Raw genomic sequence first — 25,457 nt, 5'->3', positions numbered from 1 at the left:
CTAAAAAAACTGAAGCACGCTGATATGGCCTAAAGCAAGGTTTGTGTCCCAGCTGCTGCTATTCCAATCCAGCTCTCTGCGATGGCCTGGGAAAGCCATAAAAGATGGCAGGTGCTTGGGCCTCTGCACCAGTGTGGGAGACCTGGAAAAAGCTCCCATCTCCTGGCTTCGATAAGATCAGCTCTGGCCACTGCAGGGAATGAACCAGCATGTGGAAGACCTTTTTTCTTTATCTGTTCCTTTCAATGTCTGTTAACTCTACCTCTCAATAAATATTTGGTAAGTAAATGAAGACTTGATATTTATGTATTCTCAATGTGTGTATGAAATTGGAGGTCATTAAATCAACAAATATATTAGTGTTCTAATAAGAATATTTAATATTTTCAGAAAAGATTTTTCAATGATTCCTACATTATTTGAAATCCATTTAACATTAGAACTCATTGTTACTTATAATTCATTGTAGGTTAGACTTAAAATATTTTAGGATTTTGCTCCTTTAAGAAAATATAGAAATATTGAAGTTTTTCATGATAAACTATGACAACTCAAATTTGGTGAAATAGTTTGTCATTTTAAATTGTGCTTTATGCCTTTTAAGATGGTGGATTTTCTTTGATTCTTGGAAAAGAAGGATTTTATAAATAATTTAGCAAAATTAAAGCTAAAATAAATTATCTTATAATTTTTATGTTACTTCAGATTTCAAAGGTATTAACATTTTCAATGTGTATCATATGCATATATTTACCAAACAATCAGTAAGTGCTAATAAGTCTGCAAATAGTAAAGGTCAGATGCCATTGTTTAGGCTTTTTTGTTTGTAATGTTAAAATTATTCCTTTTTGTACACTTGTTTTAATATTTAAAGTTTATTATTCATGTCATCTATTACTTATTATTAACCTTAGTTCTACCTATTATCTATTATTAGAGTTTAATTTATTTGACTTTAGCAATTTCTTTAAATGCCTATAATTTTACCAAACCTTGACATCACATCATATTTGTCCTTGTCTAAAAATACACCTACTCTCATAAAATTAATCTTTCATCACTAAGTAAGTTGCAGACTTTCTTGTTCCAGTCCTTTCTCTGTTCTGATAAGTGATGCAATGATGGAAAGTTTAAGCATTAATCTTAATAATTAAAGTAATGTCATGTCTAAATTGGATTGTGAGATTCCACTTTTGTATCATATTCCCAAATAAGCACCCCAAATGTCAATTCACTTCATCAAAATTTGACCCTTTAGTTTATTGTACTTAACTGGAAAATGAGATCTAGTGCCAAGAATGTAATTTTGGTTGCCAATCTTTTAGAAGCCAGAGCATCTCTGACATTTGGGAGCAGAACATTTTCTACCCTAATGATACAATTATATGCATATGAAAAAGTAGTTTTCAGGATTTTATATCAAAATTTATTTTAAAAAGCCTAACTTTGTAAAATCTTAATTAAGTTTATTTTTCTTTTAGAGTTAAAACATCATGGAAACAATTATTATAATATAATACCATATAATACATTACTATCAAGCCATTAAAATTAACAATGTAAAAACTGATTCACAATTTTATATTAACAATTAGTTTTTAAAAGCTTCATATTTTGACCATCTTACATGTTTTATGTGTTTGAAGAACTGTCTCATTCAGACTTTGCATTACTACAGATTAGTGGGGTTGATACTTTCATACAAATTTTACTATTAAGAAAATTTAATGACAGAAAAAACTGTGAATTTTGTGCAGGATCAATCAATAAGTTATGAAACCATTACTAGTTTGTAACAGTTTTTGTATTGTAAAGAGTTACTTCATGATACAGATTTATACAATGAATTTCTTTGAAATTTGGATATACATGTGCCCATATATATGACAGAAATATGTATTAATGATTTTGAAGTTTATTACCACAAACAATTTTTACCATCAAAGCAGTATAGTGTTATAAATGCTTTCCTATCAATTTGATTAATTTCACTTTTCATAAATTTTGCCATTTAGAAAATTAACTATCCACTTTGGTGAGACAAAGTTAACCTATGCTTACCCAGAGATAAATAGAATTATAATTCAGAGTTCAGGATTAGAATTTCATGCTAAAAAGTCACTAATAAAATCTATCTACAATATCCAGAATAACAACAAAAATCCTAACAAATATAATTCAATCTCATGAAAACAATGAATAGACATTGAGTCATAATAAACTGTAGAGAATCAATTAATTTGGTATGGCCTCTTTTAACTATAAATGTAAAAACATCAGAGCAAAAATGAAATTATTCTAAATCCACTAAATCCGAACTTCTAGATGCAGTTTTGGTCACTGGTGATGATAAAATCTTAAATTGATCTGACTGCACCTCTCACTGACAACCGTGCGATGAGGTCTGGATAGAAAATAACATAAGCTTTGTTAGCTTTGTGCGGTTGCTTTCTCAAAACCTCACCTTTGCTCTATGTGACAGCGTGCCTGGGCACTAGATGAAGTAATGCCCATGGCTGTGATCCAGTACAACTTTATTTATGTGACTGAAACTTGAATTTTCAACAATGTCAAAAATGTTAAAAATAGTACTATTCTTTGATATCTTCCAACCATTAAATAAAATGCATTTATTGTGGGACATGCGCACATGAGCAGGTCTATGATTGGCCCACAGGCCACGGTTTCCCAATCTCTATGCCCTGAAATCACGTGAGCCACTCTTTCTGGAATGTTTGAGTCTATTTTATAGAACTGTGATCATGGTACACTTCATCACTTTCACTTCTCTCTACCTGCAGTGCCAAATGTAGTACAGAGGACCTTGAATTTAAATTCTCCTTCTCCAGATAAAGGAATGAGTGAAGAAATGAACATTATCAAGTTAAAATTTCCCAATAAATAACTTTGTGTCTTTTCAACTGGTAAATGTTCCTCATTACTGGCAAAAATTCACCAGTTTTCACTTATCCTATTTCTTTAAAATACGGTCCATGTGGCTCTAGAGACAGTTGCCTAAAGCAAGAAAAGGGCATATTTGTTGAGATATGGTCTGCTTCAGGGACTTTTGTGTTGTTTTTAAGTTGTCAAAAAGAATTTTTTCTATAATATTACTTAAGTAGACAAACCCATGTATCTTCCTTGTGGGGGCTTATTTGTTGGGTGCTTTCTCTTTTAGAGATTATAACTGCTACATGCTGCCACTTTGTGTTGTCTCTGTTTAGCTAGAGAGGCTGCAGGTTGAAAATACCTTGGAGTGGGACAAGCGAGAAGTAACTGAAGCAGAAAAACAAGGACTGCAGAGAGAGAATAGAAGGCTGAAGGTCCAGGTGAAAGAAATGGAAGAGCTCCTGGATGGGAAACACAGATCGAATGCAAGTGCCCAAGGCCCTGATTTCAACACATCACAAATTGAACTGCAGGAAAGAAGCAAGGTATGGCTGTGCTTTGGATGCACGTGTTTTCTGCCTCCCTCCCTCCCGATGCCGCACCAGGTACTGCCTTCACTTTCACACACTTCCAAATCTGAATGTTTCCTTCTGTGATAACTAATATTCGGTAGCTTACTCCTTTTCCCATTGTGACATAAAATAATGTTGTTTGTGCATCCAAAAGAGTGTGATAAATTTTGGATGAAGACGTTAGAATATGACAAATCTTCGGATAGTTTCTTTTTTAAAAAGAAGAAGAAAATCAATAGGTCTTTGCATCCTTTGTTTCCTTTGACAGATTTTTCTCAGCATTTCCAAGCTATCAACCTAATTTTCAGTAAATACATTTCTTCATTAGTTTGAATAACTAAACAATAAACATTTGTCAGTAGCTATGATAAGTATCTGCAGAGACATTTAAATTGAGCAAAAGCTATTTGTTCCCTGGATCCTTTTTAGCTAGTCCTAGAACAATTATTTCTGAGTAATAAAATGTATGATTTTGCAAATAGCTTTTCAGACTATGACATAAATATTAAAATCAGAAGTTAATGCAAAATTTGACTTTGGGGAATTTAGGTTGCTTAGAATGTGTTTTAGGCTCAAGTCAATAGACATTGTTAGTGTTATAGATGGGATTTTTTTCTTTTTTTAATAACTAGTTTACATAATTTAAATGTATTTAATTTAATTTAAATGGTGGGACTCTAGTTTCAGTTCATGTAGTTCAGTATAAATATACTGAAAATATGTATCTTGACATTCTATCTTTCGTTAGAGCATCTACAGCATTTTAATGCACAATTCAATTTTTTCAGTCAATTCCTTTCACAATTTGAAAAAATGAATTTTTAAGTTATTGTTTTTATAGTATGTAAGTAAATTACACTCATATAAGCTCTAAAAGCTAAATGTCCAGAAAAATGAATTCTGCATATTTTTCCTTATTCTTTTGTGATTTTAAAGATTTATTGCAAATGCAAGATCAAATTGTGTTAGTGTTTTGTGACTTGGCAGTGCAAATATATAAAGTTAATTGCTATGGTCAGTGATTATAGTTTCCTTTATATGGATGCATAAGCTATCTATGCTGACATATTTCATTCTGACATATATACAACTAATAATTCTGTGGAGAATTTTTTATACATTTCTACTTCTAAAATTGCATCAGTATCTCAGCTATGTAGATTATGGTTTATCAAAAACACTTCTAAGTAATTCCTTTGAACAGGAAAGCACCTGCTCATATTATTCTGTGTGTCACTGCTCTAGATGCTGATAATGGGATGATGGGATGATCAGTAAATCAGCACTTCTGCCCAGCATGGGCCTGTCATCCATACAGGGATATATATACATACTGTGCTGCCAATAATGCGTTTGTGGAATTGGAAGGCAAATGAAGAAGCAATTCATTCTGTTTAATTTTGGCACCTTTGAGTTATATCAAAATGTCATAACATAAGGTGTGTTTGCCAGGAAATATGATGGTTGCCTAGGGCCTAATTGGCACTGACCAAGGTACTGATTGTCACCAGGGCACCCTGAGGCTAGACCTGGGTTCCCTGGGAGCAGTGTTGTTCACTGGGCTAGAATGAGGTAAAACTTGGGGACAGAAAGGGTTCTGGAAGGTATAACCAATCTGAGAGCAGCTCATCACTTGGAGGACTAAGATTCTTTAAGTACACATTGTTCTGATGACAGTGTGGTGTGAGTGCTGGTGACTTTTACTGTCTTCATTAAGAATTCAGAGTTACTAGATACTAGAACCAAAATAAATACTTACCATGTAGCAGCTACAGACAAAATATTTGGTGCTACAAAGACAACCCCCTCACCGCCAGGAAAACTCAAAACATCAACATCCAAATGTCCAAATATAACAAATGCATCAGTCCAGGGAATCATATAGATTTTGCCATATACAAAACTAGATTGTAGTTTTAGCATTGTTTCAGTAAATATTAACTTACAGGTATATAAATACCTTATATGAGTTTCATTCCTCTTTCTCCATCTTCCTCGCTCTCTACATGCATGCGTGTGTATACACACACACTCAAACACACACATAAACAAGTACCATCTAGCCATATATGTCTATGAGTACCATATGTGAGAGCCATGTGTATAATACCATACATGAGTAAAGCAGGGAAAATAGGGGCTGGCATGTAAGGGACTCACTGCAAACACATCAATACAATTAACAATCTCTAAGAGACAGATGTAAGATTATTTACCACATGTTATATACTTTTTAAAGATTTATTTATTTTACTTGAAAGGCAGAATTGAGAGAAAGATTGATTCTATCTGCTGGCTCATGCCCCAAATGGTTGCAAAGGTTCTGGGCTGGGCCAGGCTGAATCTAGGAACTTCTTCTTGGTCTCCCATATGGGTGCAGGAGGCCAAGCACTCAGGCCATTTTGCACTGCTTTTCCCAAGCCATTAGCAGGGAGCTGGATCAGAAGTGGTGCTGGGGCCAACTAGGTTAATCCTCCACCTGCGGTGCCAACACCCCAGGTTCTATTCCCAGTCGGGGTGCCAGATTCTGTCCTGGTTGCTCCTCTTCCAGTCAAACTCTCTGCTGTGGCCTGGGGAGGCACTGGAGGATGGCCCAGGTCCTTGGGCCCTGCACCTGCATGGGAGACCAGGAGGAAGCACCTGGCTCCTGGCTTCAGATCAGCACCAGCCGTAGCTGCCACTTGAGGGGTGAACCAACAGAAAAGGAAGACCTTTCTCTCTGTCTCTCTCTCTCTCACTTTCTGACTCTGCCTGTCAAAAAAAAAAAAGTGGTGCTGGGAGTTCCAAGATGGCGGGATAGCACCAGGACAGTCCAGCTTACATGGCATGAAATTAATGTTTAATAAATGGAGTAAATACATTCATAGAATAGTGCTCTGGGGGAACCCCAGCAGGAAACCCAGTGTGAGCAATAGAAACACTCCAATCCTGTACCACGGGAACAAATAAACAACGGAAACAACAAAAGCTTGGACCCCGGGAGGAAGATGCCTGCTCCAGCAAACCAGGCAGGTAGCTGCCGCCCCAGCTTCCATACGTGGACATTACAAACTCAGCAGTGAGCAAGAATACTACCCACAAGCCCTGCAGCGAAGGCCTGGCAAAATGCCAGCTTCTGAGAGTAAAGTCAGAAAAGACTGTGGCAACCCATTTCACTAGTGATTTTGCCTGAGGAAGAACCTTTTACACCACACTGATTTTGAATCTGGCCTGTAGGGCTACCTGGGGCAGGGTACCCATTTAGTCCTGTGAAGGAAGAGCACATTTCTTTCTCACCATTCCCCCACAGGGACACCTGGTGACCAATAAGGAGAAAGCACCATCTTAACACAAGTAGAGACTGTGGAAAACTCTTGTGTGTGCAGCTAGGGATCAATCTATATTCCCAACTGTCTTTCAATCTGGCCTGGAGGGTTGGCAGGTGACTGGGCATCCACTTAGGACTGTGAGGTGCTTCTTTGCCTATGCTGTCGCAGTCTCCAGGGCTCAAACTGCCAATGTGGAGAACACTCGTGTGGTTGAGAGTGGATCCCCTGCACTTTGTGGCTGTGGAAACCTTGTGTGCTAACACTGTGGGAATTCTGTGAATGCATATTAGGATCTGGGGTGTAGCTGGGTCTCTGGAAAGTCACTGCGTCTGGCTTCAGAAGCTCAGAGTTCTCTGATTGCCTGGGATGTATCTTTGCAGAGAGTTCCATGTGTGTTCACACAGTGCTATAAAGTTCTATATGTGATTAGGGCACATGTGTGGTTAGGGTGCCTGTGTGAGTGCATGTTGTAGCCACTGTGGGCAAACCCTGGACATTAACAACCTTGGAAGAGAGGAGATGAGGCTGTGACCATGTCAACAGACATGATCATACCCTCTTCCCTGCTGGTAATAGAGGAGATCTACCATACCCAAATTGGGTATCACTCTAGACTCTTGCACCAACCCTGATCACTGACCAGAGCTCCCTGGCCCCACCCAGCACATTCCTCTGGATATCCAGTGAAGGAGCAGACACTTCACTGAGCCACAGAGGCTTAGTTAAAAGATAAAAGCCATTACAGGAAAAAAGTTTCCAGAAATGCCTAAAAATAAATACAGAAATACAAGAAATAAGACCAAGGGAGATAATATGACTTCCCAAAAGGAACACAACAACACTTAAAAAGTAGAATGTGTAGATGAAAGACATTGATCAAATTAGTGAAATGTATTTAAAAGAATCATAACTAATAAACACAGAGAAACAAATTCATGAGATAAAGAAATCATACATGATATGAAAAATTTTGCTGATCGAGATATTGAACATAAACTGAAATATCATTAATGAGGAATTAAATACGTCAAATATACAATGCAGTAGAAAACCTTAACAGAATTGGTGAAGATCAGCACCAGCCGTAGCGGCCACTTGGGGGGTGAACCAATGGAAAAGGAAGACCTTTCTCTCTCTTTCTCTCCCTCTCACTGTCAAACTCTGCCTGTCAAAAAAAAAAAAAAAAAGTGGTGCTGGGGGTTCCAAGATGGCGGGATAGCACCAGGACAGTCCAGCTTACATGGCAAGAAATTAATGTTTACTAAATGGAGTAAATACACTCATATAAATAGTGCTACCAACTGAAATATCATTAATGAGGAATTAAATACGTCAAATATACAATGCAGTAGAAAACCTTAACAGAATCAGTGAGGCAGAAGAAAGAATATCCGAGCTAGAAGGCAAATCCCTGGAAATATCTCAAAGTAAAAAAAAGAAAATTAGAAAAACTGAAAATAGTGTTAAAGATTTATGGGATATTATCAAATGACTAAACATGTGTCTTAGGAATTCCTGAAGGCATCAAAATATAGAATGGATAAGAAGGCCTATTCAGCAAAATAATAGAAGAAAACATCCCTAATTTGGAGAAAGAAAGGAACATACAAGTACAGGAAGCACATAGAATTCCTAATAGACGTATCAGAAAAAATCTTCACCACAATACATCATAACCAAACTTTGAACAGTAAAGCAAAAAGGACAAAATTCTAAAAAGTACATTAGAGAAATGCCAGGTTACCTTCAGAGGATGTACAGTTAGGCTAACACCAGATTTCTCAACAGAAACCCTAAAGGCTAGGAGAGAATGGAGAGACATAGTCCAAGTACTTAAATAAACTTTCACCCTAGAATACTGTACCAAGAAAAACTCTCATTTATAAATGGAGATGAAATAAAGGCCTTCCAAAACAGAAATTGAAACAATTTGTCACTGCTTGTCCAACCTTACAAATAATTCATAAGATGTGTTACACACAGAAACAAAGAATGATATCATTATGAAAGAAAATGAAGGCGGATAATATAGTAAAACTACAAAGGAAATCCGAAGTAAATAATAAAAATATTTGTAGAAAAATGGCAAGACCAAGTTATTACTTATCAACAATAACCTTGAATGTAATTGGCCTAAATTTTGCAAACAAAAGATACATGTATGGATTATAAAACAAGATTTATCTACTTGCTGCCTGCAAAAAACATACCTCACAGAGATACACACAAGCTGAAAATAGAAAGATGGAAAAAATATTCCATGCTAACAGAAATTAAAAAGGATCAGGTGTAGCCATCCTAATATCAGACAAAATAGTCTTTAACACAAAAACTGTTAAATGAGACAAAGAAGGGCACTATGGAATGATTAAAGGATTAATTCAACAGGAAGATGTGACTATAGTAAATGTATATGCACCCAATGCCAGGGTGCCTGGCTGTTTTAAGCACATGTTAATGGATCTAAGGGAGACATAGATTCCAATACAACATTAATGGAGGGCTTCACCCCATTTTTATCAATGGACAAACAACAGAAAATCAACAGACACAGCAGTGCTGATCAACACTGTGGCCCAAATGGACCTATTTGATAGCTACAGAACATTTTATGCCATAGTTGCAGAATACACCTTCTTTTCATCAGTGCATGGAACTTTCTCTAGGATAGACTATACACTAGGCCATGAAGCAAGTCTCAATAATTCAAAAAAAAAATTGAAATCATACCATGCTCTTTTCTGACCACAATGGAATGAAGCTGGAAATTAACAACTCAAGAGTTTTGAGAACATATGCAAACACATGGAGACTGAATAACATGCTCCTCAATGAAGAGTTAGTCATAGAATAAGTCAAAAGAGGAATTAAAAATTCCTGGAAAAAATGAAGATGACAACACAACATATCAAAACTTATGGGATACAGCAAAGGCATTGTTAAGAGGGAAGTTTATAGCAATTAGTGCCTAAATCAACAAATTGGAAAGGCATCAAATAAATGAGCTAGTAGTGCATATCAAGCACCTAAAAAAGAACAAACCTCAAATTAGTAGGAAGAACAAATTAAAATTAGAGCGGAAATAAAAAAATTTGAAACAAAAAGAGTGAAACAAAAGAATAGTGAAATGAAGAGCTGATTTTTTGAAAAAATAAATTGATATCCATTGGCCCAACTAACTGAAAAAAAAAGATGGAAGGCCCAGATTAATGAAATCAGATATTAAAAAGGAGATGTAACAATGGATACCACAGAAATAAAAAGAATCATCAGGGATTAATACAAATAGATATCTGCCAACAAATCAGGAAACCCAGAAGAAATGACTAGATTCCTGGGCACATATAATCTACCAAAATGAAGACATGGAAAACCTAAGCAGACCAATAACCAAGATGGAGATTGAATCAGTAATAAAGACCCACCAACAAAGAAAAGCCCAGGACTGGATGCCTTCACTGCTGAAGTCTACCAAACTTTTAAAGAAGAACTAATTCCAATTATTATTCTCAATTACTCTCAAACTATTCAAGCAATTGAAAGGCAGGGAATCCTCCCAAACTCCTAATGTGAGGCCAGCATCACAGTAATTACAATACCAGGAAAATATACAACAAAGAGTACTATAGACAAGATCCCTAATGAACATACATGCAGAAATCCTCAAAAAAATTAGCTAATCAAATCCAACCCCAGACTAAATGTGATTTATCCCTTTTATGCAGGGATGGTTCAATATATGCAAATCAATAAATGTGACACATCATATTAACAAACTGAAGAGCAAACCATATGATTATCTCAATAGAAACAGTGAAAGTGATAAAATACAACATCCTTTCATGATGAAAACATTCATCAGACTAGTTTAAGGACCATTCCTCAACACAATCAAGACAATATATGACAAACCCACAGCCAGCATCTTATTGAATGGTGAAAAGTTGGAAGCATCTCCACTAAGATCTGGTACCAGACAAGGATACCCACTTTCACCATTGCTATTCAATATATTCTTGGAAATGTTAGCCAGAGTCACTGGGAAAGAAAAAGAAATTAAAGGGATACAAATTGCAGATGACATGATTCCATATGTAGGAGAATAAAAATACTCTACTAAGAGACAATTGGAACACATAGACAGTTTGGTAAAGTTGCAAGATATAAAATCAACACAAAAAAAACCAATCTGCTTTGTATACATAGACAATGTCTTAGATGGCTGAGGACAACTTGTTTAGTCCCATTCACAATAACTATAAAAAATTTAAATACCTTGGAATAAATTTAACAAAGGAACTGAAAAATCTATATGATGAAAATTACAAAATATTTTTAAAAAGATAGAAGACATATAATGATAGAAAAATCTTCCACATTCATGGAAGAATTAATATCAAAATTTGAATACTACCCAAACTAATTTACAGATTCAATGCAATTCCAATCAAAATACCAACAACATTATTTTCAGAGCTAGGAAAAAAACAATGCTAAAAGTCATGTGAAAACACAAGAGACCCTGGATAGCTGAAACATTCTTTAACAACAAAAACAAAGCTGGGAGCACCACAATACCAAATTTCAGGACATACTACAGGGACATTATAATAAATACAGCCTGGTGCCAACCAAAAAATAGATATATAAACCAGTGGAATGGATATGAAACCTGAGAAATCGACCCACACATCTACAATCAACAGATCTTTGGCAAATGAGCTAAAATCAAACCCTGGAGGAAGGACAGTCTCTTCAACAAATGGTACTCGGAAAATTGGATCTCTGCAAGCAGAAGTATGAAACAATAACCTTCCTTATGCCTTATATAAAAGACATCTCTAAATGGATCAATGATCTCAATCTGTGACCTGATACCACCAAATCATTAGAAGAAACCTTGGGGAAACTGCAAAACATTGGCATAGATTTAAGCTTTTTGTCATGAAATGATGTATTTTATCAAATGCCATTGCTGTATCTATTGAGATAATCAAATGATTTTTGTTCTTTAGTTTTTTAATATGTATCACATTTATTGATTTTCATGTATTGAACCATCTCTGCATATGAGAAGACCCCAGAAGCACATGTAATAAAGATAAGAAGAGACAAATGGGATTACATCGAACTAAGAAGCTTCTGCACATCCAAGAAAATATTCAACAAAGTGAAGAGGTAAAGACAGAATGAGAGAAAATATTTGCAAACTATGCAGCTGATAAAGGATTAGTATCCAGGATCTATAATGAGTTCAAGAAACTCAACAACATCAAAACAAACAACCCACTTAAGAAACAGACAAAGGACATGAACAGGTAATTTTCAAAGGATGAAATAAAAAATGGCAGCAAACACATGAAACAATGCTCAGGATCACTAACCCTCAGGCAATTTCAAATAAAAACCACCGTGAGGTACCACCTCACCCCAGCTAGAATGTCTATCATATAAAAATCATAGAGCGATAAATGCTGGGAAAAGGTATGCTAGTCCACTCTTGCTGGAATTATAACTGGTGCACCAATTATAGAACACAGTATAGAGATTCCTCAGAGAGTTACATATATCACATGTGTCAGCCATTCCATCCCTGGGAATTTACCCAAAGGAAATGAGATCATCACATGAGAGGGTTATGTGTACCCCCATGTTTAGAGCAAATCAATTCACAATAGCTAAGATATGGAATCAATCCAAATACACATCAACTGATGACTGGATAATTACACATACACACACACTATGGAATACTACTCAGCTGTACAAAAGAACGAAATCCTGTCTTTTTCTTCAAAATGGATGCAGCTGGAAACCATTATGCTTAGTGAAATAAGCCAGTCACAAAAAGGTAAGTATCATGTGTTTTCTCTGATATCTGCCAGTTAGTTTGGAATATCAGAAAATGTGTAGGAATGAAATATTAATTTTGCAACATGATTCTTGTTTTTAGTCCTGGTTTATACACCTGTGTAACTGTGGTCTTCCTACTTTGTACTTGCTTAATAATATGATTAGTGTTGAATTAAGTCTGCGAATATAGAGTGGATTAAAATTTTGTCTTTGTCAACTGATGAAGTGAGGAGAGGGAGGGAGAAGGATTGGAGGGGAGCAAGGGAGTGAGGGAAGTGTGGTTGTCTTGTTGAAACTGTACGTATGGAATGCATAAAACTTGTTCTCTTTATATTGATAAAAATTTTAAATCGTGATTTTTTAAAATGAAGGGATTTTTAGTATAACATAAGTAATAAGTTGTTTCTGAATCAAAATATTCTAATATTAAGGTTGAATGAGTATTTATAGTAGGTGTTAAGAGAGGGAATATCAGCCTCTAGAAATTGGTTATGAACAGATATCTAAGTTCACATACTATAGAAGTATAGAAAAAGGAATTTTCAAGATAAAAGGGTACTACTGTGTTCCCTAGGATGTGGGGGAAAAGAGAAAAGCATAGGTTCCTCAGAGAGCCTGAACTCCTTTTATGGCCTTATCCTTTCCTTTCCTTTCTTTGTTCTTTTTGAGTTTTCAAGAGGATAGAGAGTATTATGGAAAATGAAGTGTAGGAAAGGAAACTAAAAGTGGTGTTTGTACCCATGATGAATGATGAGGGGAGAAGACATCACAACCAAAGAGAGAACAAATACACACAACCAAACTTTATCAATGCAAATCTTGATTTTGCTGGAATGGAGAAAGATACAATTTGCAATTCCTAGCCATTATTTTTATGTGATTTCCATGGTATATATGCTGATTGACTTTTTCAATGTGTGGCAAATTCTTGAATTTGTAATACCTTAATTCTGCTGATACATATCTATATAAAATATTTCCCCGGCACATATTACTTTCCTTAGTGAAGTTATTGGGAAAGTGGTCTGTTTTCCCCCTGAGTAAAGCCCCATGAACCAGTCAACATGACTCTTACAAAGTGTTTCGGAAGCTTGTATTTTTAAATCATTTTGGCAACTGAATTCGTTCATTCAGGTCATATAATGGGTCACTTTCAGAAAGGTAGTGTGGCAGGGCAGTAATTGATGTGTCTCAGGAAAATGATGAATTAATCTGGGAGTTGAAAGGCCATCAAAGTCAATTACCAATGAATTTGCATTACCGACAAAGGTACAGATTCAAAGACAGCCATTCCATTTGTTTTGCTTGGTAACTTTGTCTCCATAAATACTTAATTTTCATTCAATGACATGACTGACAAGCATACAGATTTGTTAATTTTTTTGCCAATTAGTTTTCTTGCAATTCTCCTTTGACTAATAAAAATTATTCAATAATACAGAAGTAAACAGTTTGTCACTTAAATATCTGAATTATATGATATCAAAAAATAATTTCATCTTTTTAACTATTCTTATATAGCTTTACTATCTGAGATTCTGAAATTTTTATTTTTTAATGTAGCTGTTAAAAGTATTACTAGAGACTTGTTAATGGAAAAGTTGAAATTCTTTGCATATGAAATGCCGTATGTTGGTCATGAAAATTAAAATCATTTATTTAAGTATTCATCAAAAATGAAAAACATTTGAAGAATATCTTGTTTGCAGCCGAACACTTTTATAGGTTCTATATAAGTGTCCTTTGTGAATTAGTTTCATAAAACTCAAGCATATTTATAATTTTTACATACATTTTGACAAGGATGTATAGAAGTATGTGGGTTGAGTAAAGCAATGTGTCTTTAGTCAAGAATTTCTAGTTGGAGATAAAGAGTTGTGGCTTAAAAATACTAAGCATTAATGTCATAGGAAGGTATCTACTCAAAGTTCCATGGTAGAGTGAAATAATCCATATACCGCAAACTGCTATTAATTCTCTTAAATGATTGCTGATGCATGCTATCAAATAACCACCCACAAAGAATGAAGTTTTAGAAATTTGTTCTAAAATATTCTTCATATTTTGTGATTTTCTGCAGAAGGCACATGAGTAAGATTTTGTGTATATTGAAAATAAGTACTAGAAATAAATTCATGTTAAATGAGGTTGCAAATTCTCTTACTGAAACAAATAATGTCATGCTTTGTTATTTTAAAATTATGAATATTAAGTCTGAATCTTTTCTACAGTGTTTGGCATGTCTTCATATTTGTGTCAAATGCCTAATAAAAGTATGCACTTATGTATCTCTTCTCACTACTTAAATTTGATGTCCAATTCTTATATCTCTACTTTATTCTATCAAAAAGACAAAAGTTAGAGGGATACAAGGTCTGAAAGCCTATAAGAAGTTTATGTTACCATCTCTTGCATGTTTAGCACACAACTATTTAACTCATTTTCAATTAAATATGCAAATTTGACACTTTAAATCCTTTGTACTTGATAGTGTTGGAATTTCATGAAATTTTATAACATAAATTTTATTCAGATTTGAACTTACATCTTTTTGTTTTTGATATAGCTAACATACTACTAATGATCCACTGTATGATTATAAAACTATTGGCAGTTTGGCTGGCGCCGTGGCTCAATAGGCTAATCCTCCACCTTGCGGCGCCGGCACACCGGGTTCTAGTCCCGGTCGGGGCACCGGATTCTGTCCCGGTTGCCCCTCTTCCAGGCCAGCTCTCTGCTATGGCCAGGGAGTGCAGTGGAGGATGGCCCAGGTGCTTGGGCCCTGCACCCCATGGGAGACCAGGAAAAGCACCTGGATCCTGGCTCCTGCCATCGGATCAGCGCGGTGCGCCGGCTGCAGCGGCGGCCATTGGAGGGTGAACCAACGGCAAAGGAAGACCTTTCTCTCTCTGTCTCTCTCTCTCACTGTCCACTCTGCCTGTCAAAAATTAAAAAAAAATAAAAAAAAAAAGTTTAAAAAAAAAAAAACTATTGGCAGTTTACAAAGTGGTTATAAAGTCATGATGAGAGCAATGATTATTTACCTTATTCTTTAAAAAGAAACACATTGTGGTTACAGCAGTTCTCCAGCATTAAAATGAAATTCAAATTTAAATTACATCCATGAGAAGAGCAAAAGCTCAGATAACATTAACAGGCCAGAAATACTCACTAGTTTTTCTTTATTCTTTTTCTGTTTATTAAAATGAAGTCATATGAGGAAGAAAATAACCATTTTAAAGTGAACAGTTTAGTAGGACTAAGTGTAACTCACAACGTGTTACAACCACCATATCTAATTTTGTAACTTTTTTTTTTTGCCCAAAAAGAAACCAGGTATGCTTTGTACAGTAATTCCAAATTACTCCCTTTCCCAAGCCCCTGGAAACTGTGGCATTGCTTTCTGTTTCTAATTGATTAGAGCTAATAGATTCGAAGACAATTGTGCTAGATTACCCAGTCTGTATATTTCATATAAACAGAATCATACAATGTATTGCATTTTATTCCTAGCTTCTTTACTTTAAAATAGTGTTTCTAAGGTTCATGGACATTGTAGCATACATTGGTATTTCTTTCCTTTTGGCTATCTAGTATGTATAAGCATGAAAAACCTATCTAAATATCTATCATCTCTCTCAATCATAGTATTTTCATCCATTTACCTGCTGTTGAATACTTAGGATGTTTCTAATACTTGGCTTATTACAGTAATGCTTCTGAGAATATGCAAATATATGTATACATTGATTATTAGATTAACTGTTGGTTTTTTCATATGCCACTTATTATGTAGAGGAAACACCCCCTTTTCTAGTTTATTATTTCCTTCTCAAAAAATGTGCTGCATTTGTTAAATGCTTTTTCTATATCAACTGAGATATTTTTTCCTTCATTTTATTAATGTGTTGGATGTGATTGATTTTCTTATGTATTAAAGCTTATTTGCTCATAGTATCAGATCCTTTTAGTATGCTATTGGATTCCTTTTTCTCATATTGTGTTTAGGACATTCACATACACATAAGTAATATTGGTTTGTGATTTCCTTGTATTTTCTTGTCTCATTTTGGGTCAAGGTGATGTCAGGATTAAAAGACAAATACAAATACCACTAAGCTTTCCTCTTCTGTTTAAGTTGGCTTTTTCTTGTTTCAGTGATTGCTTGGTTCTTTGAACCTTTGACTGTTTCCAGAATTCTGAAAAAAATTGATACTCACCGCTTTTTTGATTTTTCAGTGTTTCCATACATAGCTGGGCACTTTGAAGGCACCTACTCTGGCATTTCTGTTGGTGTCCTGTGACACATGTAATTGACCTTGAAAAATCTAAGCTGAATAGTACTAAAGAACATAGGTACATCCTGTTCAATTTGATCATTTCAAAATTCTTTTTAGCTGAAATCTTATTTGAGTGACAATGCGTGTGTGTGTGTGTGTGTGTCTGTTTCTATCTGATTTCTTAAAAACATAGCATCAATATTAGAAAAAACCTGCCCAACCACACCATGAATTAAGATTTTAGATTTGGGCCAGCGCTGCAGCTCAATAGGCTAATCCTCCGCCAGCGGTGCTGGCACCCCGGGTTCTAGTCCCGGTCGGGGCGCTGGATTCTGTCCTGGTTGCTCCTCTTCCAGGCCAGCTCTCTGCTGTGGTCCAGGAGTGCAGTGGAGGATGGCCCAAGTGCTTGGGCCCTGCACCCGCATGGGAGACCAGGAGAAGCACCTGGCTCCTGGCTTCAGATCAGTGTCGCTCCCCCTCTTTGCGGAGGAATGACACAGGACCCTGCACTGTTCTTTTGTCTGCTCGGCCCTCCCCGGGTTTGCTGCTGGTTCTTCCCGGGTTGGCTGCCATCCCTTCCACCTCCGTGGAAGGGTGGTGCCCCCTGCCACTTTCCCCACTTCCGCGGGGGAGCGGCACACCGCCGGCCGGCTCTCTCGGGGGCTGCTCAGATGTTATTCGGATGTTCCCCTTAGATGTTCCCGGTGCATGTTGTCTCTCTCCTCCTTTATAGTCCTCTTCCGCCAATCCCAACTCTGCTACCCACATGCCGAGCACGCTGCTCTCCTCCAATCAGGAGCAGGATCAGCTCCTGCAGGTTACTGGTCGAACTGGAGGCAGCTGTGTGAAAGTTGTTTTTACTCCTCTCCCAGCGCCATATTGTGGGAGAGCAGATGCATAGAATAAGTCTTAATTCCAGTAACTTAGTCTAGTCCGAGTTGCTCCCCACAATCAGCGTGGTGCGCCGGCCATGGTGGCCATTATTGGGTGAACCAATGGCAAAGGAAGACCTTTCTCTCTGTCTCTCTCTCTCTCACTGTCCATTCTTCCTGTCAAAAAAAAAAAAAAAAAAAGATTTTAGATTTGGTTTTAGAGAGAAGGACTTCCTCAAGCTACATTAGTTTATTTGGTATCTGTCCTATGTTAGTAAAATAAAAAGTTCCAGATAATTGTTTAATGAAATACATTACAGTATGATAATCAGTAAAACAATAATGTTTACTGTTTTAGGCAAATATAAAGGAAAATAGATTAAAAAGTTTATGCTATTTCATGTTTTTCACTCACTCACAATTTAACCCAGTGGTTCTCAAAGTGTGGAACCTAAACCACCGGCAGCAACAAATGTTAAGTTCTCTGGAATCAGGTACTCTAGATGTGGGGCCTGGAAATCTGTTTCAACTATCTCTTCAGATGGAATCTGACACCATTCAAAGTCTGAGAATCACTGATAGAGCGTGTATACATGTGTTGAACTTACTCTTATTATAGACTCTTCCCAAATGTTTTGATTTTTCATTTCGTTATTCTATGAACATGGAAACTGATGTGGTTTAATTCATATATAATAGGAAAATTAGGCCAGCACTAGAAAATGGATGCAAGACACTCTCATTCTGGGTCCATACTTACTATTTGAATCATGTTAGCCAAGCGGTGCTAATTGTAGTATGCTTTATTCTCACAATTTTTAAAGAAGACTTTAGAATATATAGTTGTGACCTCTTTCCCAAACTCCATGGTACCATTGTTTTAAAAATTTAGCTACTGGGTTTGAATAACTGAATCTAATTTAGGTTCACAAGGACAATGTAGTATTTCCTTGGAATTCCAGTTTATTTTCACTAAAGTGGCTATTGGCTCTTGATATTGCTGAGTGTACATTTTCCACTTACTGGATTTATTTCTTTTTAATTCACACAGTTAAATTTAATATGGTTGTTGACATAATTGAGAGATTTTTCATTTCATATTTCTCTGCTACTGCCCATTGCTTTCTGTTTTCCTATCATTTTATTATGCTTAATTTAATGGCATTTAAATTCCCAGAGCATTTGGCAGACTTTCTCATTCTTTCTAAATTACAGAGAAATAGAAGAGAAAAAGGATTGCTATATCAGTAACTAACAGAATTATCTTTTTGCTTTTTAACAAACTTTGATTTAATTTTCCACTGCATAATGTTTTCCTAGATTGAGAACGGTCTTACTTTCATGCAGATTGAATATAAAATCAATAAAATTAAAAATAGTGATTATAAATCACATTCATATTTCACATTAACTATTATTACAAAAGCATATCACTCTATGTACATTCAGTGGAATTTATAAAGTAAACATATATAAATATAGAGACAGTGAAGTTTGATGAGTTGGTCTTGTCTCCTAAAGTTGTAATTTTTTTTCAAAGATTTACTTATTTGAAGGCAGAGTTACAAAGAGGCAGAGAGAAAGGGGGGGGGGGGTCTTCCATCTGCTGGTCACTCTCCAGATGGCCACAACAGCAGGAACTGCGCTGATCCAAAACCAGGAGCCAGGAGTTTCTTCTGGGTCTCCCACACAGGTGCAGGGTCACAAGGACTTGGGCCATCTTCTACTGCATTCTCAGGCCATAGCAGAGAGCTGGATCAGAAGTAGAGCAGCCAGGACTCGAACTGGCACCCATATGGGATGCCGGCACTGCAGGCAGCAGCTTTACCCGCTAGACCACAGTGTCATCCCTGTATAATTTTATTTCTTAAACCTGGATCATTGTCCCATCTCTATCACATAGGGTGCTTTCTAAAATAAAATAAAAAAAATACTGAATTAGTACACAAGCAACTCGGGATCCCTAAAAACACATATTTTAAACAATATCGAGGTGTTTTTTATATGCACAAAAATTCGGAAAACCACACACAAATCAATGCCAGTGTTAAAATACATCATGGGGTTAGCGCTGTGGCGCAGCAGGTTAAAGCCCCAGCCTGCAGTGCCTGCATCCCATTTGAGTGCCAGTTCAAGTCTTGGCTGCTCCACTTTCCAATCCAGCTCTCTGCTATGGCCTGGGAAAGCAGTGGAGGATGGTCCAAGTCCTTGGGTCCCTGCACTCATGTGGGAGACCCATAGGAAGTTCTTGGCTCCTGGCTTCAGATAGACTCAGCTCTGGCCGTAGGGTCATCTGGGGAGTGAAACAGCAAATGGAAGAATTTTCTCTCTCTCTCTGTCTCTGTCTCTGTCTCTCTGTTTTCCAAATAAATAAATCTTTAAAACAATAAAATATATCTTAATACCCTCTGCAATAACTGTAAATGATTTTAGGTTATTTTTTATTTGATAATGATGAAGAAATGAGTGGGAGAGAGAGAGAAGAAGAGAAAGAGAAAAAAAAATGAGAATTTGATTTTAGGGAAACCACACTTGAGATATTTATCTTTTGTTAAAGAAAATTTCAAATGATGTGTTTTGAAAGGTGTTTATACACCTTATATTTACATGAATAACACATGTACAATAATTTTTCCCACCTGCTGCACTCAAGCAGCTAGCTCTGTCTTTGCTATAGAGGCAGGTTGGCAGCTGTGGAATGACTGTGACCTTGACATCCTCAAAGAGCAGGGAAAGGGAGAAGTCAGCCACACCACGGTGAGGCAGGTGTCAAATTAGCAGCATATGGAGAAATGATTAACTGGCTGAGTCCATATTACAGGAATAATTTTACCGTAAGCTGGTTAAAATTAGTTATCCCACCTTATTACAGTTAGAAATTCCCAAAGAAACTGTTTATTTGGTACTATCTGGCTACATATGTTCTTAGAATACCTTTTTACCCATATTGGAGAACATCTCTTATTAACTTTGTCTTTAGCTACAAATTCAAAATAGAAAAGAAAAAAAGGAAATTTATATTTAAATTCTAAAAAGCTCAATGAATCCTTCTCTCTGGAGAATTATTTGAGTTTTAGTATTTTCTTGTCTTTGTGTTTGAAACAGTCACTCCTCATTAGCTCAGCCTGCACCATATGAAGAATGTCTCTTTTGATTTGTCTTATCCACTTTTTTGTCTAAAAGTACATAAAGAAAAATAATAAATTCAATTTTTAGTTATAAAAGTTATAAAGGAATATAAATAAGGATTTTTTTCCAAAGTGAAATAAAAACATTTTCAGTTTTCTGTGCATAGTCAGTAAGGTTTTCCAATGAATGCTACAGTCCGTGTCATCAGGATTTCACATTTGCAATTGGTAACTCAGAACAAAAATAGCTTTTGATAAAGTGCAAGTTTTCTTATCTACATCTACTCTTTCATTTATTTAACAAATCAGTACTGGATCAACTGAGAGTTTGGTGCTAGAAAACAACACTGGTATGGTATATGAAGCAAGGACTTAGGTCATTGTGAAGGACTGAAGAAGTCAGCTCCACATGGAGTGTGTTGATGTGACTCCCAGTAGATGACCACAGAACAGGCGTATTTAAAGGACAGGTATCTCAAAGTTTCAGCAAGTTACCAGGGTCAGGATGCCAGTGTTCTCTGCTGTCTCCACAATCACTCCACTCAGCCTTAACCTGTGAATGAAGCTCTTCCCCGTAGAGTTGGGCCTAACTTATTGCTTACCCTCATCTCAAATCAATTCCACATTCCAGCCTTGCTCAAGTGCAGTTTTCCCCCAGCATCTAACTCATTTTGTGGTATAGCAACAAAAGATGCATGGAAATGGAAATGTTTAGAATAAAAGCAAGGAAAGCTAAAAAGAAGCTGGAATCACTGTTTAGACAATATATTCTACAATTCAGGCATACAGTGTAGATAGGAGATAAACTGGTAGTAAGACACACAAGGTAACATCATCATGAAATTTATAGTCAAGCGAAGACTAAAATAAATCAACAGAAAGCATATATTTTTGACTCTGTTAAATGCTGTCGATTAGTGGATTCATAGCATTGCTTCCTCCTGGGAAAGACTGAGATTTGATAGATGAAATAGGTACCTGTAGTAGAATGATTCAGGAGCATTTCATCCCGAGTACGTGGAATAAGGGGTGAGAGCCTTCCTTGTGGTTGGAGAGAACCCAAAAAGTCCCACAAGGAGTCTTGAGGGGTTGGGAAAGGAGCAGGTGTGACCATGACCAGGACATGCTTGGGAAGGAAGAGGTGACGACTCTGACGGGCTCCATAGCTGAGGGACAATCCTCTTCATTGCAAATCAGCAGGAAACAAGGGATATTGCAACCAGGGTTGTTAAGGTGTTTTTCTGGAACCAAGGCCCTGGATAGAACAGACTTGAGTTTCAAACTCCATTGTTCCACAGCTTTGTGATAACTTGCTTCTGGTAGTCTGCATCTCTTTGACAAACCAAATTTCTTGAAAACTACCATTTTTCTTTTTCTATTCTGAGACCATTTGAAGTCTCTCGGTGGTGGCGCAAGAGCTGCAATTTTGAGGGAGAAATACTTGGAAGAAATGTCAGGTGCTGGGGTTCTGCAATCTGCATCAGTCGCTTCACAGTGCACCCTGAGTTGGTGATAGGGCTTCCAGGAGTCATTTGATGATTGCTGGTGAGCCTGGGGAGTAGCGGTACTCAGCAAAGTTCACATGCTGTGCAGGCAGAGGGGAAGAGAGAAAAAATGTAGTCACACGCTCTAAAATCAGCCTCCTAACTACTCCTCAGCAAAGACTCTGGTTATCCTTAGCCCTTGTATCACAGGGAATTGTCATGTCATGACCTTTCCTAGCAGCTTTAACTTTAGATCCTGTAGTTCCTCTCTGAATTCATTGCATTGAGATAAAAGTAAACCTCTGTTGTGTATTATGGACTTCATCAATTCAGATTATTCTCAGTGTATGCCAGTGAAAGGGCTCAGTTTCTTGAACTATCATGCCTGTGTCAAATTCTTATTTGGAAATTTCCTTTTCTTATAATCTGTGAAATACCTGTTGATTATTTGTTTATCTTAGAATTGCTGTGCTTTGGGATGCAGCCTGAAAAAAACCCCACCTGTAAGTTGAAAAATAAAAATTTTGCAATTGGTAATATGAATATGCGAAACTCTTATTTGTGTAGATGTGCACTATAGTAATATGCATGCATATATACATGTATATTATATATTTTCCCTATCTTTTTACACATGTCGTTGTGATAGGGTAGATTTTGGTTAATCAAAGTAGATAAAGACAAGCAGGGAATTCTTAAATTTTTATTGGAATGAGTAGCCAGCTAAGAGGATATAACAATTAAGAATCTCAGCATTATCAAGGCAAAACATATACTTCATGTTAATAAGTATAATAAGAATCTCAACATTATCAAGGCAAAACTAAATTCTTTCTTTGATAAAGCCTATATACAGTGATTGTTCTGGGGCCGTAAACATCTATTAACCTGGTTTATACTTACTGTGAATTGACTTTTCTTCCCCCAAGGATCAGCTCCATCTTCAAATTCAAGGTTGCAGTCTACAGTTAGGGGTTGATACCATTTCTACCTCCAGGTTGGGCAGGTGATTCAGGTTGACTAATCAAAACATTTGATTTCAGGATCACACATCCAAGTATGGGAAAGTAACCATGTCAGAAACAATTAAATGTAATTATGGTTAAGATTTTCAGAGAGACACACTTTATTGTCAATTTTTTTTAAAGATTTATTTGTTTATCTGAAAGTGTTAGAGAGGGGGGAGACAGAAAGATCTTACATTCGCTGGTTCACCCTGCCTCCATCCCGCTTCCTGATGACCTCAATGGCCAGGACTAGGCCAGGCCGAAGCCAGGAGCTTGATCCAGGTCTCCCACATGGGTGACAGGGGCCCAAGCACTTAGGCTATCCTCTGTTACCTTTCCTAGGCTATTAGTTGGTAGTTGGATTGGATTGGAGCATCCAGAACACAAGCTAACACCCACATCGGATGCTGGCATCACAGGTGGCAGTTTTACTTGCTACATCACAACACAGGCCCCCTCTGTTAAATATTAACCTTCTGTATTTTTGTAGTGGATGTTACGTATAGCCTTGCATTATTGTTGTATAACCTGGCTCACAGCTCTGAAGTTGCATGGGTATTTCAAATTTTTAGTCCCGTTTTTGAGAGATTCTGAATGATTCTGTACCATAAAGAACCAGATTTTTTTTTTAAAGTCACTAAGTTCCCCTTTAGGTATTGAGTGAAGAATATCAATGCAACAGTTTTAAAAATTTAAAAATAGACACTGCATTGTGGAGTGTCATACAGAAACCAGTATACAGTTCACAAGGCAGTGTGTGTCCTCTATGATTCTGTCCTCATGAAGGGCAGGAAGTGGTAACAAGATTCCAAGGCAGATGACTGTGTTTGTTTCCCAGGACTGTCATAACGAGTCACCACTAGCTTAATGGCTTAAACAATAAAAAATTAACCTCTTACAGTTCTCTAGGCTGCAAGTTCAAAACCAAAGAACCAGTGGGGCCGTGCTTCCTCAGAAAGCTAATGGGGAGAATTCTTTGCTTTACCTGCATCTGGTGGCTTCTCTTATCCCTTGATACGGGGCTGCATCTCTGCTGGCCTCTATGCCAGCTGTTTACACAGCCACCTCCTCTGTGTTTCTGGGTCTCAAGTCTCTCTCTTTTCTATTAGAAAGGCACTAGTCAATGGATTTGGGAGAGCATCCCAAATCCCAGATGTCATCAGCATGCAATACCTCACCACATCAGTAAAGAGTCTATTTGCAAATAATTGATATCCACATTGACCAGGGTAAGGACTTGGATATACCTTTCTGGGAGACAGAATTCAACCCCCTGCAGTGATTAAACAAAAAAGCAACTTAGTTTGCCACTGCAAGATATCCACTAAAAGTAGACCACAAGATTTAGTGGATTGGAACCAGGATATTACAGCAAAGAGCAGATAGAATAACATGGTGGCACTGGTTCATTTGTCCCCATGTCCCCAGAGAGTGCTATACAGGCGGGGTGGCTCTGCAAGCTGAGGGTGACATGGGCGCTGAGCCAGTCGGCCCCATCCAGGGGTGGAGAGGCTGTGAAGGAGGCGTGCCAATCACATTGGCCTAGTTAGTAACCTGCTTGCCTGGCTACTGCACAGGTGCTCTCAGCAGTGATAGGCAGTGGCACTCAGGGCCACGATGAATTTCCTCTTCCAGAAATCCAACCTTTGTGCCTTCTGCTTTCTAGGTCAAGTTTAATTTTTATGTATGTGCCTATATCTGTTGAAACTCATGAGTTTCTTTTCTTACATTATTTTCTATTTTAATAAAAATTGGGGGAATTATATAACAATTTGTTTGGTTCCCAAAGTAAGTTTTCTAGGTATAAATGTGTATTTGACATAATATAGAAATTGATATATAATGGTATATGCATTAAATACCTATACAAACTTTGAAAAGTAGATGCTGATAAATACTTTTATTTAATGATTATATATTATTAATTAATTCAACTATTTAGTAAGAAAGCAGCTGCCACAGACTGAGCCCTGGGAATGTAGAGTGTCTTATTCTAGAAATGATATAAAATGTCATCACATAAAAGAATCTGCTAAGATGGGTGGTTTTATCCCCATTTTTAGG

The 25,457-nt window shown here is 36.8% G+C and overlaps 1 protein-coding gene across 15 annotated transcripts in view; it reads left to right on the top strand.

Moving 5' to 3' along the window:
- The window catches only part of CCDC102B (coiled-coil domain containing 102B), a 391,238-nt gene that overhangs the window by 171,136 nt on the left and 194,645 nt on the right, over positions 1 to 25,457 (top strand). For 14 of the 15 annotated variants that reach the window (XM_070050066.1, XM_051851122.2, XM_070050063.1 and 11 more), the window contains one exon: positions 3,225 to 3,434. The exons of the other annotated variant lie outside the window; for it this stretch is intronic. In XM_070050066.1, the coding sequence (XP_069906167.1) occupies positions 3,225 to 3,434 (210 nt within the window). The remainder of the gene's footprint in view (positions 1 to 3,224; positions 3,435 to 25,457) is intronic. 15 annotated transcript variants of the gene reach the window in all.

This window comes from Oryctolagus cuniculus, chromosome 10 (genome assembly GCF_964237555.1).
Source record: "Oryctolagus cuniculus chromosome 10, mOryCun1.1, whole genome shotgun sequence".
NCBI classification, from domain to species: Eukaryota; Metazoa; Chordata; class Mammalia; order Lagomorpha; family Leporidae; genus Oryctolagus; species Oryctolagus cuniculus.
The sequence above is the reverse complement of the archived record's forward strand: the minus strand, read 5'-3'. Positions and strand labels throughout refer to the sequence as shown.